General features: G+C 51.0%; 1 protein-coding gene across 3 annotated transcripts in view; it reads left to right on the top strand.

Moving 5' to 3' along the window:
- LOC146800033 (uncharacterized) overlaps nt 1-14,462 on the top strand; it is a 141,362-nt gene that overhangs the window by 35,271 nt on the left and 91,629 nt on the right. For all 3 annotated transcript variants that reach the window (XM_085620933.1, XM_085620932.1, XM_085620934.1), the window contains exon 3: nt 11,990-12,097. In XM_085620933.1, the coding sequence (XP_085477059.1) occupies nt 11,990-12,097 (108 nt within the window). The remainder of the gene's footprint in view (nt 1-11,989; nt 12,098-14,462) is intronic.

The following is a 14,462-nucleotide window of genomic DNA, read 5'->3' as shown; positions in this document are numbered from 1 at the left end:
GCCGCCGGCGTACCGCGCCTCCCTCCAGGAGCTGGATTCCCCTCACGAGGCCGCTGTGTTCAGCGATGGGGGAGGGGCGGCAGAATCCCCCGCCGCCGCAGCGGAAAGCTCCTCGCACCAACGCCGGGTCTCCTGGATTGCGGACAGTGGGTGACCGGCACCGCCCAGTCCCGCCGGCGGCGAGCCTCCCCTGCAGTCGCGAGCCTCTGTCCGGCACTCGTTAGGCTCCGCCGTTCGGGGCCGCCGCCATCTTGCTCTTCGATCGCCACACGTCCCACTCCGCGATCCGGCTCCAGCACCTCGCCCGGGATCCCGCCGTCTCGTTCTCACCGTCCGCTTCAGTCCCGGCGCCCAGCGCAACAGGCTCGCGCCACCAGCGGCGCGTTTTGGCCGGCAAACAGGATAATTATCGGGGATCAGGCACGGAGCTGCAGGCTCACGCCGCCATCCCGATCGGCGTCCAAACCACGCCCCTGAGCATCTTTGATTGATAAGCCCACACTTATCCCAGTGTTTGATTTATCAATATATGCACCCATAGAGCACCTTAGAGGTGCGCCCTGAAAACCTATCAGCCTCTGATGTGCTTCCTGATTGGTCTCTGCCAGCCTGCCACCCGAGACCCTGTTTCTGACCTCCTAGGGTGAGAGCCTTCCACAGGATGACCTGCATATTAGGCTTACTTGGGTGGCACGCTTCAAAGAGCTCCTGCTTTTGGAATGCAAATCTGACTCCACTCACAGGAGAGAAAGCCGCCCCCTTTGGCATCTGGACAGGTGGGAAAATTAGCTTGTCAAGTAGGCATGCCACCCCCTCCCCCAGGCTAGCACCACTCCTAATTTTCAAAAGTAGCCATATTTGTGAATGCATACTTAGGAATTCTCGGACAGGGTTATGCCCACTTCCTACATGAAGGGTTTATATAGGGGCGTACTGACCCCAAGGGTCAGGAGCCTATTAGCTACAACCCTAGCTACAACCCTACACTCCCCTAAATACTGACTTTAGGAACGTTAGGGGAGTTCCTGGCACCAGAGAAACAGATCGCGCTGACCTGAAGACAAAGACTGACAAGAAGAGTCACACTCCTGCAAGAACAGAAGATCGAGAAATTGACTTGGCGCAAACCCAGCCGGTCTACCTGCTGCCTCCTTTGCCAGTTGCACTCAAATGTCGACCTGTCCTGTAGCTGCTGAGTCCCCAGGACCTATGGGGTGGTACTAGCCGGGGGGTGGCACACCTACCTGACTAGCTAATTTTCTCACTTGTCCAGGTGCCAGAGGGCTCTGGACAAAGGAGGGTCGGCTTCCTCTCCTTTGAGGGAAGACAGATTTGCATTCCAAAGGCTACAGCTCTGTGAAGCTTGCTGCTGTAGGGAGGCTAATCAACAGGTCATCCTGTGAGAGGGGGTGTTACACCCCCTTCCTGGACAGTCTCTTGTTCTGTGTTTCCTGAGAGCAAAAGGCTCTCACCCTAGGAGGTTAGAACTGTGTATCTGGTGGCAGGCTTGTAGAGATTAGTTTGTATTATTATTATACTCACTTGTTAAGCGCAACCAATCATACCCAGGGGGATCTCTCGGCGCGGGAGAAGAAAATACCAATGAGCAGAAAATCCTAGAACAACCAGGTCTTGAGCAATTTTTAAATCTGGACAGATCGGCACAGGCCCTTTAGCTCCTCGGGAAGACTGTTCCAGTGGCTGGGAGCTATATGAGAGAAGGCTCGACCACCCATTTTAGCCTTGTTTATTCTCTGCGTGCAGAGCAGATTGCGATTGCTGGATCTTAACTGACGCACGGGTCGATACAGGGCTAGTTTCTTTTTGAAGTAGGCTGGGCCTTTTCCATGTAGAGACTTGAAGACTATACATTTTTTTTTTTTAACATACTTTATTGATGACTTCAACAGTTTGAAATGTAATAGTCATTCTACAGAGACAATCTTTTGCTTTTATATTAAGAACATTATACATATGACTTATAATGGCTATGTGTGTCATTTCTTGAACGATAAAATCGAAGATAGTGATCTCCAATTGCGTCGTTAATATCACTACAATTTGATCTGACAATAGAAGACAACTACATTCCAATCAACAAGGGAACTTCATTAAACCATCCCCTCCCCCCCTCCCTAGCCCACCCTCTCCCCACTCCCTAGCCCACCCTCTCCCCACTCCTGGTCAATCGTGTTTTTGTTTCACCAACTATCTCTCTGCGGCGTTATGATATAGACCTCAAAGAGTAGCATTGCCCTCGGGTTAGCAAAGCTGTGCGTCTGGGTCACGAAACCTATCATGAAAGGGTCTTGTAGGAATCCTGCGTGCTACTGGGTTGGGATATTCTGCGGGGGTAGTAGATAGAGTGACTCCAGCTTAAGCAGCATAGCCTCCCAGTCCATCGAGATGGGTTGTTTCCTGAGCCCCCTATCCTCTTCCCTGCGAAGAGCTGCACCCTCTGCCCTCCCCCACTGAATCATATCCCTCTGCCACGTGGGTACCGGTGGGCTCCTAGGAGACTTCCATCGCATGGTAAGAGCTCTCACTGCCATAAGGGCCAGGTCTACAAACCGCAACTGCACTTTCTGCGCTTTTGTGCGTCTACGGAGGCCTGCGAGACAATATAATGCGTCTTCCGGGACAGGGAGTCTAGTGACTGCGCTCAAGGCATCTCGAACCCCTACCCAATAGTCACTAAGGCAGGGACAGGACCATAACATATGTAGGAAGTCTGCCTCTTCCCCCCCCTACAGCGGGGGCAATGATGTGGGGATTCTGGAAATATACGATGAATCCTCTCGGGGGTAAGGTATGCTCTATGGAGGATCATCATCTGTATAAACTTTAGTCTTGCGTTACGTGATACTTTTTTGGGGTGTTCAATCATACATTCCCAGGCTTTATCCGTAAGAGCACTATTGGCGTCCTCGGACCAACGTGCCCTAAGGGCCGTGAGTGGAATTGCTGCATGTGTTCGGATCCCGGTGTACAGCCATCTGACCAGATGTCCCCCATACCCCATATAATATAGAAGATGTACCAGATTATGTTGTGGGGGTTCGTTCCTCTGTGGGGCCCAGGCGCGTTTAATATAGTGGGACACAGTAGCGTGTAGCAAATATAGACGTGGTGGTGCACCTGTATATTGCCGGAAGAGATCATGGTCCAGCAAAGCACCATCGCCAAAGAAAGCCCCAACGTCGTCCACACCTGCATCCGCCCAATCCCGCAATATAGTTTTTGTGAGTCTACCTTGTGGTGTGGGAATCCCCAAGAGGGGAATGTTCGGTGCATAAGGGGCGGCCGGGGAGGTGTACGATAGTGCCCTTCTCCAGCATTGTAGAGCTGTCGTCAATAGGGGAGGGCTATCCGCAGGGATTTTTGTCCTAGGCAATATGAGTGCAGTTCCCCCCCGGTCTAATCTCTGGGGTGTAAATCCGATCTCTTGTAGGTTTTTCCCCGCTGTCCAGTACGATAACCACTGGAGCTGACTAGCGTAATAGTAGGCCCTAAAGTCGGGGACTCCCAGACCCCCACTTCGGGTGCTCAGTTGTAGCCTCCGCAAGCTCATTCGCCTGCGACCTGCGCCCCAAATGAGATTAACCAGTATAGTATTAAGTGTGTTAAAAATGGACAGTGGGAGGACGACGGGCAGATTTACAAAGTAATATAATAGGCGGGGTAATATAACCATCTTCGAGATGGCGACTCTGCCCATCACCGATAAGGGTAGTGATGACCAGAAGTCCACACTGGCGCGCAAGGCCGTTACCGCTCGCCCAATGTTACCGTCGATTTGATCCGTCTGCGTCCTGTACACATGTATGCCCAGATATTTAAAGGTGGTGGGGGCCACCGACAGTGTGTAGTCACCAAACTGCAGAGTGTTGTGGTATGGTGTTTCCCGTAAGAAGTAAGCGGCAGATTTCTCCGGGTTTATGGCCAGACCTGAAAGGCGTTCAAAGGTGGCAAACATCTCGGGAAGGGGGCTATTGACTGCCGTTAGGTCTCGTAAATACAATAGTATGTCATCTGCGTAAATGGATAGCAAGTGGTCTGTACCGTTAACGGGAATGCCGAGTTGGGCCGCCGAACCTCTGAGTGCTATAGCCAGGGGCTCAAGCGCGAGCACAAACGGCAGCGGAGACAGTGGGCATCCCTGTCTGGTGCCTCTATAAATATAATATTGCTCTGAGATGTAACGGCCAGTGCGTGCTCTGGCTGTCGGAATGTATATAATTGGCGAACCCATTTGAGATATGTGTCGGGTACCCCAAACCTCTGCAGTGTCGCAAACCTAAAGTCCCAGGAAAGCAAATCGAAGGCCTGCCACAGGTCTAGTGCTATGCAGCCCACAAGTTGGTACGTAGGCGGAATAGCCGTCATCACGTGGTGCAGCCGTCTATTGTTAAGGGACGTGCTGCGGTTCGGTAGAATCCCGCATTTGTCCTCATGTATGAGTTCATTAAGGTGTGGTTGTATACGATTAGCGAGGGCTTTACTTAGAATTTAATATTCCGTAGATAGCAAGGAGAGGGGTCTGTAATTAGACATTTCTAATCCATCCCTACCTGGTTAGGGTATTGATGTGACCAGTGCTTGCATGGTAGAATGAGGAAGGTGACCAGTTTCAAAGGCAAGGTTGTATACTGATTCTAGTATGGGTACCAAGGTCTCTTGGAATGTATGGTAAAATTCCACTGGTAGTCCATCCATCCCTGGTGCTTTATTGCGACACAGGCCCTTAATCGCATCTCGGATTTCTTGTTGGGTTATGGGGCCATCTATGGTTTGTTGTACATTTTCAGGGAGTTTCGGGAAGGGGAGATCATGTAGGAACTCTGTTATCGAGAAGTCCTCCGCAGGGGGTGGGGGGTGGCGCGTAGAGCGTTCTGAGATGTGTATAAAAGGCGGTGTTTATTTCTTTCTGTGTGGTGACGATATGTCCTGTGGGTGTACGTATTCTGGTTATGATTGGTGTATCCGGTCTGTCCCGAACTATGCGGGCAAGCAGAGCACCCGACCTATCCGCCTCTGCGTGTAGGAATGCTTTGTGATCTATTGTCCGTAGTGTCTCCAGTACGTCCGCATGATCAATATGGGCAGATTGTAGTGCTATTTTTTTATCGGGGTCTGTCACCGCCTCATGTTTAAGTGTGTTCAGTCGTCGTTCTATGTTCAAAAGACGTTGGTGTATCTCCTGCCTGGCCCCCACTAACCGTCCTATCGACGACCCACGGACCACCACCTTCAAGGCATCCCATTCTATCAGATTAGAGGAGGCTGTGTTCCAGTTGTCTGCTAGGTACTTTGTTATGGTGTCAGAAAGAGCTGAGCGGAATGGGGCATCTTCCAATAGCTGTGGGTGTAATTTCCAGGTAGGGGCCGGGGTAGGCACATTACCCCAGTTGAGTGTGAACTCCAGTGGGTTATGGTCGGAGAAGGTTTTCGCTAGATATGTAGACTGACTTGTCTGTGTAAGGATGGATCTAGAGCAGAGGAACCTGTCAATTCTGGTGTGGAGGCTGTGTACTGGAGAATAAAAGGAGTATTCTTTGTGGGTGGGGTGAAGGCATCGCCAGGTGTCTAAGAGCGCCCAACCGTTAGCCCAAGTTGTAAATTGTTCAGTCAATTTACTGGCGTTGGTACCGTGCAGGGGTCGGTGCGATCTATCCAAGGTAGTGTCCAGCACAGCATTCCAATCCCCTCCCAACACCCAGGGAATACCCTCCCAGTCTACCAATGCCGTCCCAGCCTATGTAGGAAGCGGTCTTGGTCGAAATGGGGGCATAAACGCTTCCTAGGACTATCGGGAAACCATCTAGTGTGCCTCTCAGCAGGATATATCTCCCTTGGTCGTCAACTTGGCGTTCTATCTCCAGAAAGGGGACCCCATGGCGCACCCAAACGGTCGCACCTCTGGCAAAAGCAGAGTAGTTAGTAGAGTAAATCTGGCCTCTCCATTTTTTACGCATTTTTTGTGTTTCAGAGTCAGTGAGATGGGATTCTTGGAGAAACGCCACATGAGTCTTACATCTGAGGAGGTAGGCATGTACTCGGTGTCGTTTCTGAATCGCCCCCAGTCCACGCACGTTCCAGGTAATGAGGTTATAGGACCCTAAGGTGGGAACTGACCCTGGCATGTTACTCTGCACAACATGGAGCTCCAGCACTCGCGGAGCCTGTATATCAAGCTTGACCAGGAGTCCCTTTTTCCCAAAACCAAAACAAAACTTGGCACAGCGTCTGAACTACGCAGGGCCCCGGGGGGGGGGTGGTCATAAGTGAATGTGTCCATGATAACAACAATAAACCCTACCCGGCCTATCGGCAAGAGGAGAGAGACCTAAGATCCCCACAAGGTCTCAGTCAATTCCCCACATGCATAATTCAATCAACATAATTGCTTCCAACAATTCAATCTCCTCTGTGGAAAAGAAAAAAGTTGTCAGTAACAGAATAGCAATATTCATATATACTTTCATGGAGACATTCTCTAAATTGTAGAGTCTGGTTTATCAAATAAGGCATATAGCAAATGATACATCTGACATCATAGGGTAAGCATCCGCATTTAGTTATCAATTATGACATCCGCAGTCCGGGATGTCATCGTGGGGAAAAGAGTTATGCTATGTTCGGAGTCTGAATGCAGAGTGCTATCTTCCGAGTCCGTGGGGGACTTGTGAGTCCGTGTGGAATGCCCCTGCAGCGGCCAGAGCCCCCTCCTGGTCGCGGCGCTGCTGATCACGCGATGGGCAAGCGCCACTCCTACGCGAGCCCCGAGGGCGACGGGAGTCCCGCTTCGCAGGCGTGTCCGGGCTCTGCGAGGAGCGGGCCGAGTGACTAAGCTGGCTCCAGCCATTCCTCAGCGTCCGTCGGGTTCTCGAAAAAAATGAGTCTTTTTGTCATAAATAACTTTCAGCCGGGCAGGATACAGGAGTGCATATTTGAGTTGTGCTTTCTGAAGTTTTTTCTTCACCGTTTGAAAGGACGATCTCTGCCTCTGTACTAAGATGGTATAGTCCGGGTATAGAGATATACGGTGATTTTCAAATTGGATTGTGGCTTTGTCTCTCGCCTTCTGTAGTAGGACATCGTGGTCTCTATAGTTTAGGATTTTTACTATCAGAGGGCGGGGTGGTACGCCAGGTCTAGGCGGTCCCGTTGGTATTCTGTGGGCCCGTTCAACGCAGAAGTATGGAGAGAGTCCCTCGGGCGCCACGTGCTCCCTAAACCAGGTTTCTATAAATTCTGCCGCCTTGACCCCCTCACTGCGTTCTGGCAGGCCAATAACGCGTATATTATTGCGCCTGTTCCTTCCTTCTGCATCTTCCACCCGATCTTGAAGGCTTGTCATCTGCTTTTGCATTTGTTGCAGGGCGGACGTGTTTGCTGCAACTCGAGGATCAAGGTCCGAGAGGCATTGTCCATGTTCCTTTACTGTATCTGCCAGTTTGCCATGGTCCCCCCTGAGTAGCGTCAAGTTCGTGGCGAGTGTGCCCATCTGTAGCTCGAGTGCCGCTCTGGTATCTCAGATCTCTGTAAGTATGAGGTCTAATTTGTCCGGGGGTCCAGCAGCGGGTTCAGAAGACTCATCCCGGGGATGGGAAGGGCGGCCAGCGCGTTCCGGCATGTTGGGAGGTCGGCTAGTTCCTCGTTGGTCCCCTAGCGTCCTCCCTCGGACTCTGCCCATGGAATGGACCTTCCGCCAGTCAGAGCCCGAATATGTCGCCGTGTGCGAACGAAAAAGTGGGCAGTTCCAATCACTTCCGTGCGACAGTCGCGGCGCGGGTGGGCAATTAATGAGTGGTCTCGCGACCTAGAGGGGGGCCCAGTATCTAGGAGGGAGGGGAAAGGGGGGGGGGCCACCGCCTTAGGCGACCAAGGCAGTAGGACATCCTTGTAGCACCCGGCAGGGTGATCAGCCCTCCGATGCAGGCGTCCCGGTGGCAAGACAGGAAGGCCAGCGTGGCCCCGCGGACCCAGCGTCAATGGCGGCGGCACGTGAACACTGCCGGCAGTCAGGCCCCGTCGGTCCCCCCCGCGCCAATCCGTGCACCACGTCGCACAGCGGGACCCTCTTATTGTTCCTTCTGTAGGGATCGTCGCAATTCAGCCGCTCCACGTCTATCAGTAGGAGACACTCACCCCCACAATTGTCATTCTGCAGTGGGAGGTCTGCCGGGCCTATCCGTGTAGGGCTACGGCGATCAAATTGCCACTGGGGGGGTCTCTGCGTGCACTCCCGGTGTCCCAGCTCTTAGTCCTGCATTTCGAGGGGGGGGAGAGACTCCCGCCGGGGGCCGCCACCCCCAGGGTGGCTAAAAGTGTCAGTCCGCCAGGTCCGCGCGGCGCCAGCACTCGCCAATCCCCAATGGGCCGCCTCAGCCCTCCGCCGGCCCGCACACCTCAAGCGCCTTCCAGCGCAGGGCCGCCATCCATCCACGCAGTCGCGCCCAGCCGGCCCGCCGAGATCGCTCCTCCGCGTCTCCGGCACTCGCGGATAGGGCAGAAGGGGCGTTGTCGCGTGCGAGTCCGTGCACTCCGCCGTACCCGTGTCGGGATCCGGTTTCACACGCCGTCCTCCAGGCCGTCTGCATCCAGCGCGGCCCGCGCCGTACTCCAGGTCCCGGCTTCCCGGAAGGCGCGTCGTCAGTGGGCCTCGGTCCGGGGCTCCGGCCCAGCGCGGCCCCCAGGGACTCCGACAGTGTCCAGCGGCGCCCGAGGCTCCGCTGTCTCGGCGGCTGTGCTGCGGGTCGGGTAGGGCCCGGTATCGTCGGGTCAGGGTGAGTTAATCCCCCCCGAGGGTCCGGAGCTCTACCAGGTCCCGACCGCCATTGCAGGCTGCTAGCCACGCCCCCCCACTTGAAGACTATACATAGCATCTTGAAAATGGCTCGTTTCCTAATCGGAAGCCAATGTAGTTGGCGCAGGAGAGGTAAAGGGGTGTGCGCCAGTTTGTTAAGGGTGAGTTGGGCTGCTGTGTTTTGCACCACCTGAAGTTTTGAAAATAGGTCTTACCTTATTCCAACGAGCGGAGAGTTGCCCTAATCCAGTCGACTGACCAAGAGCGACTGAATGAGGGTTTTTATTGCCGAAAGTGGGATCCAAGGGTAGATCTTTCTAAGCATCTGCATGGTTCCGAAACAGCTACCTGACAATGTCTTTACCTGCTCCTCCATTGATAGCTTATTATCGATCCTGATGCCTAGATTCGTGGCCCAGTTTTGAGATTTTGGCACAGAGATGAGTCCGCAATCACACCAGAGGCTGGTAGGATTTCAGGGGGCACCTCTAAGGTCCCACTTTGTGCATATATTGATACATTAAACACTGAAATCAGTGTGGGTTTATCAATACAAGATGTTTGATACCAAACATCCCTGTCTTCAGTGAAGCCACCATGTAGTTGGGGAACTAGTTTTCACCAGTTTCCAGTAGATAATTTAAAATGGCTTCACTCCTCACTTGTAACTGGCAGTAATGTTACTGACCCGCACAGGGGCATATCTGCTCATACAGGTATGCCCTCACATGTAGTACCAAGCCCTCTGCCTTAGGGCTGTCAGTCCTGCTGTCGGGGTGACTTACAAGTACTTCTTGCTGTGTTAGGTGACATGGCACACAGGGATGTGTCGTGCGTTTTTCTTCTGTCTGCACCAAAGCATGCAGCCTGCAGTGGCAGTCTTGCATGTGTTTGGTGAGGGGGGCCTTAGGGTGGCACAGTTTGTGCTGCAGCCCTTGAGGGGGACCTTCTTTAGAATCCTAGTTTCTAGGTACCAGGGTTACCACTTACTAGAGATTTACTGAGAGTGCTGAAGATTTTGACCATTTGAGGAAAACAATTGAACATGTTTAGTGAAAAAACACTGGTACTTGGGACCTGGCTAGCAGGAACCCGTACACTTCAGACAAAGTTACATCAGGTACCAGGCAAAATGTGTGGGGGAGGGGGTGCGGTTGGCTGTGTCGATGGAATACTTCCCCAGACGGCCTGCCAGTGTAGAGGCTGTCAATGGAAGAACATTACACTTTCCACCCTATTTAGGGCACAGTACTTAGGCTGAACTGTATAATGCTTTTTTATGCCCGTCACCGCCATGAAAAACCTAGCAGTAATGACAACTCCTTTGGGACAGCTCTCCTGTGGTGTTAGTCATTAGCTTTTGTTTATCAAAAACAAGCTTCCGCTTTGAGAACTTGGTTTTGAAAGACAAAAAATTGTCCATAGTTTAGTATATAGCCATTAAAATCGATGTCAGCCATACACCTAACCTTTGGTGTATTGACAGGAATTGCTGTGACTGAGGTTCTTATCAATGTACAGAGATGATCGTGCAGCTGGCAGTCGCTTCTAAATTTGGCAGGCAGAGTACCCTTGGAACAGCACAGTCCCCCACCATCCTGATAGTCTTTACTCTGCTAAACTTTAAATTGGACCCGAAGTCTAAAAATATAAAGATCTAGAGTGCTTTCCTTTAGTACATATTTGAAAGAGGAGTGAGGCAGGGAAGTCATTGGCTGCTGATCTTTGATGTCATTTTCATGTTGAATTATGTGAAGACAATGCACAGCAAACCCTGGTGCGCACGGAAGAGGCTTTGGAATTTGATTCCAGCACCCATGGGCAGCCAGTGCAGTGTCTGTTGGATGTGGGAAGTATGCTCATGTTTCACAGGCCCCCCACCGTATGGTGTTGTATGAGGGAAGTAATGATCATGTTTCACGGCCCCCCCCCACAGTGTAGTGTTGTAGGAGAGAAGTATGATCATGTTTCACAGGCCCCCACCGTCTGGTGTTGTATGAAGGAAGTATGATCATGTTTCACGGCCCCCCTCAGTGTGGTGTTGTAGGAGAGAAGTATGCTCATGTTTCACAGGCCCCCCACTGTGTGGTGTTGTATGAGGGAAATATGCTCATATTTCACAGGCCCCCCACCGTGTGGTGTTGTATGAGAGAAGTATGCTCATGTTTCACAGGCCCCCCACCATGTGGTGGTGTATGAGAGAAGTATGCTCATGTTTCACAGGCCCCCTATCATGTGGATTGTTGTATTGTGAACTTTTAGTAACTCAGTTGGTAGCTGGAGTGTCTGCATACAAATATTTTGAATAGAGTAATTTAGAAATGATAGGAGAAACCACTTACTGCTGCTTAAAGCTTACATATGATACATGAGAGGCATTAGATAGGAATCCACTGTGAAACCTAAATATTTTACTTGCACGGTTGGCACTATTGTAGATTCTGCCTCATTTGTTTCTATGCTGTCAGCTGAAACCTCTCTTGCAACCTTGATCGGTGGCTTGCATCTTACTTGGGATGGATTTCAGTAAATAGCTGCCAGCCAGCTCTCAAGCTGCTTTTCTGTATCTTCTTGTCTCCCATGGACGCCTTCTCAGATATATCTGTTATCTAGGCTGCCGTTTTGGCTAGGTTAGCTTCATGCAAATGCCGCATTCATAATATCTACACAACAGTGCCGCAACAGACATCCTTTCCTTTCAAACGCTCTCAAAACCCACACCTATTTTGCTCTTCACCCTGCCTCACCTCTCCCCCTGTCCCTAAGTTTCCACAGCTGCTGCTGTTTCAGTCCTAGAAGCATACTCCTAGCACTCTTGCCAACAACAAAATGTCCTTTAACTCCACCAAAATCATGACGTGGACCTCACCATGGAATCATTTGCCACCACAGAGATTCCCTCCAAGGTCCGTTACGTCTACCAGCTCTTGGTTACTACTGAATGTCCATGTGTTGTCTATGTGGCTTATTAGTTCTGTTCGATTTATTGTACAGTAACAAAGAATTTGCAACTATTTCCCCTTGGCACCCGTTTGCGGTTATGACCGCCATTGCACAGGAAGTATGCTCTTCATTTCTGTAATTACTATTGTTGATAACCCATATCGGTTTACATTCTTTTCTATTGGACCATGACTCAAGAAGCTGTTCATCACTTAGAAATCTTCTTTTATTTCTTAGGTCCGGTGATTGCAACTGCTGTCTTTTCATTAAGAGCAAAGGAAAAGGAAGATCTGTGTCCCTTGGGCAGTGATGACTATGACAGAAGATGCGATGATCAGTCCCCATGTGAGTGAGAAGCGTGCAAGTGTTCTATCAGCCATCGGACAGGCATTTTCTTCAGGTCCACATATGTGCCTTGATGCTCATTCTCAAGCACACACATATATGCCTTTACGGTCATGCTGAAAGATAAAATAGCACTATTTGCCACATTCCTGACTAGGTTAAATGATCTCGTATGTCGTCTTTACATGAATGAATATTTTCTGATCTTTCCACTCCAAACGAAATCAGGGGAAATCTGAAGACACATTTAGGGTGTGTGAAAGCTTACAACATGAAGTGTTGATTATGGCTTTTGAATCAGCGCCAAGTAGCATTTCTGTTGTTTTTTTAAAGCTCAACATATGCATTTGGGGCTTTTTGCACCAACGAGTTAATGACAGAAGCAATATAGTGTAGCTATAACAAGATTTTTGACTGCTCCACATCAGCAAAAAAAATGATTGTATATATTGGTCTTAGGCACAGCGTGGAGATTTCAATTTTGTTACTCACTCTCAGCAACATTTGTAGCCTGCATTACCACCCATTACCCCAGCAAGTGAAAGTCCTTTGCTTCTAATTTGCATGCATCCATGTAAAGGCCTAGTTCTGCGAAGTACGGGGGTCGTGCATTTTCTTCACCTGCCCCCGAACCTTCTCTGGAGCTTCCCTCCAGCCTGGTCAGTTCCTTTCTCTCCTACCTGGAACAACAATTTCTTTGCAAGGGCCAGATAGGGAGAGGGCAGTTGTTCCATCATGATTGGGCCCGTGAGGGAACAAGCACTGAATGGGAAACACACAGGGGGGCCTCTTGGCTTGAGGAGGCACCCCGTCTGGTAAATGTTGATCTGGGTTGTGCCCCTTCAACCTGGGCTCAGGGTCCGGCGCACGGTGACATGAATCACACCAGACAACTCGGGTTAAACAAAGTAGAGTTGCAGTAACTCCCTGGAAATGAGGCACTATGTCTGGCACACCTTGATGTTGGTTACACCAGATGATTCCAGTCAAACCATGGGTGCAAATTCAGCAATGCCACAAGAGGTAGAATGAGACTCTGAAATAGTTGCGTCCCGCACCTTCGAGGGTCACAACCTGTGAAGCATGCAATCGGCGTGGCGCACAAGAGAAATGTGGCACAGTCGTCTAAATGGGCCACTTTGGATCCCGCAACCGGTTAATCCGCTCACCACCAACAAGATGCTTATGCGTGTCGAGGTCCCTTCAGTACAAGAAACACTTAGACGTAGATGCGGGCAACTTCTTGAGCTCTGCACTAGGCACTCCAGTCTCGAGGCAAGATTCTGTAGTTCCAAGCTCACACAGCACTGTCTAGCTTTCAGCTGGTGATGTAGGCACTTGGAGGGCACCGCTCTCCAGATGGTCCTCAGGAGCCTACTTCAGGGTGCCAGGTGTCATCAGGGTGTCGTCCCAGGCCTGCCACTATTCAGGAAGGCACATGGTCTTTTCCACAGGCTGTTACTCTCCATGTGCACAACAGTCCTCTGGCAATGTGCACCACGCAGACCAGGTTCTACTGTCCTGCATCCCTACAAGTTGATCTCTCCCCTCGGTCGGGTGGAACAGGGTAGTTATACCCTATTGGACCTTTTAATGTTCAAATGGTATTCATTCCTTTGAACCACAGATGTGTCCCCTAAATTTCAGTCCTGTCTACCATGAGGCTGCGGAATGCAGGTCTCTATCTTTATGGGGGCCGTGGTCTGGCCCCAGAGGCCAGGTGTTGCAATCTCTGCCCCGCCCCGTATCTTATGCCAGCCCCGCTAATGGCAGAGGTTGGCCATCTCAGTTGCATGCCCAATGGTTTATGGTCATCGCTGGGGAATGCCCAAATGTGCTCCCATGGCCTCCGGTGTTGACAAGCACCTAACAGCATGGCACACGAGTTTGATGCATAGAAATGTCCACTTTACATAAGTGGCATTTCCACGCAAGATCTGCCAATCCCACCATTGCCATTGGAACCGGTTTGGACTAGCAAATGCATTAATAGGAAACATCACGAGGCTGTGCCACTGCAATCCATTATTGCAGCTTGACATATAGGTGACTTCTATCCCATGCTAACTTAAGGGAAGAGCGGTCCTTGAGGCAGTGAACACCTGTGGGTGTCTACCCAGCCCTTCACATTCCATCTGAGTGGAGGTGAAAGGCCCCCTGCGGATGGACTGTGTTCGTCACAGGCCAGATGGAGTATTTGCAAAAGTCGCTTACAGACCTACGGGGGCAGGTCAGACATAGGTTTAAACGCATAGTCTGTGCGAGTGCGCACACCTGCCTGCAATAGCGGGTCAGACACGTATGTAAACCACACCGGCTGTACAATTGTGCACCCAGGCAGCAATGGTGGGCCTGACCTACGTTT

Source organism: Triturus cristatus, chromosome 8, assembly GCF_964204655.1.
Source record: "Triturus cristatus chromosome 8, aTriCri1.1, whole genome shotgun sequence".
NCBI lineage: Eukaryota > Metazoa > Chordata > Amphibia > Caudata > Salamandridae > Triturus > Triturus cristatus.
Note: the sequence above shows the minus strand (reverse complement) of the source record. Positions and strands in the feature narration are given on the sequence as shown.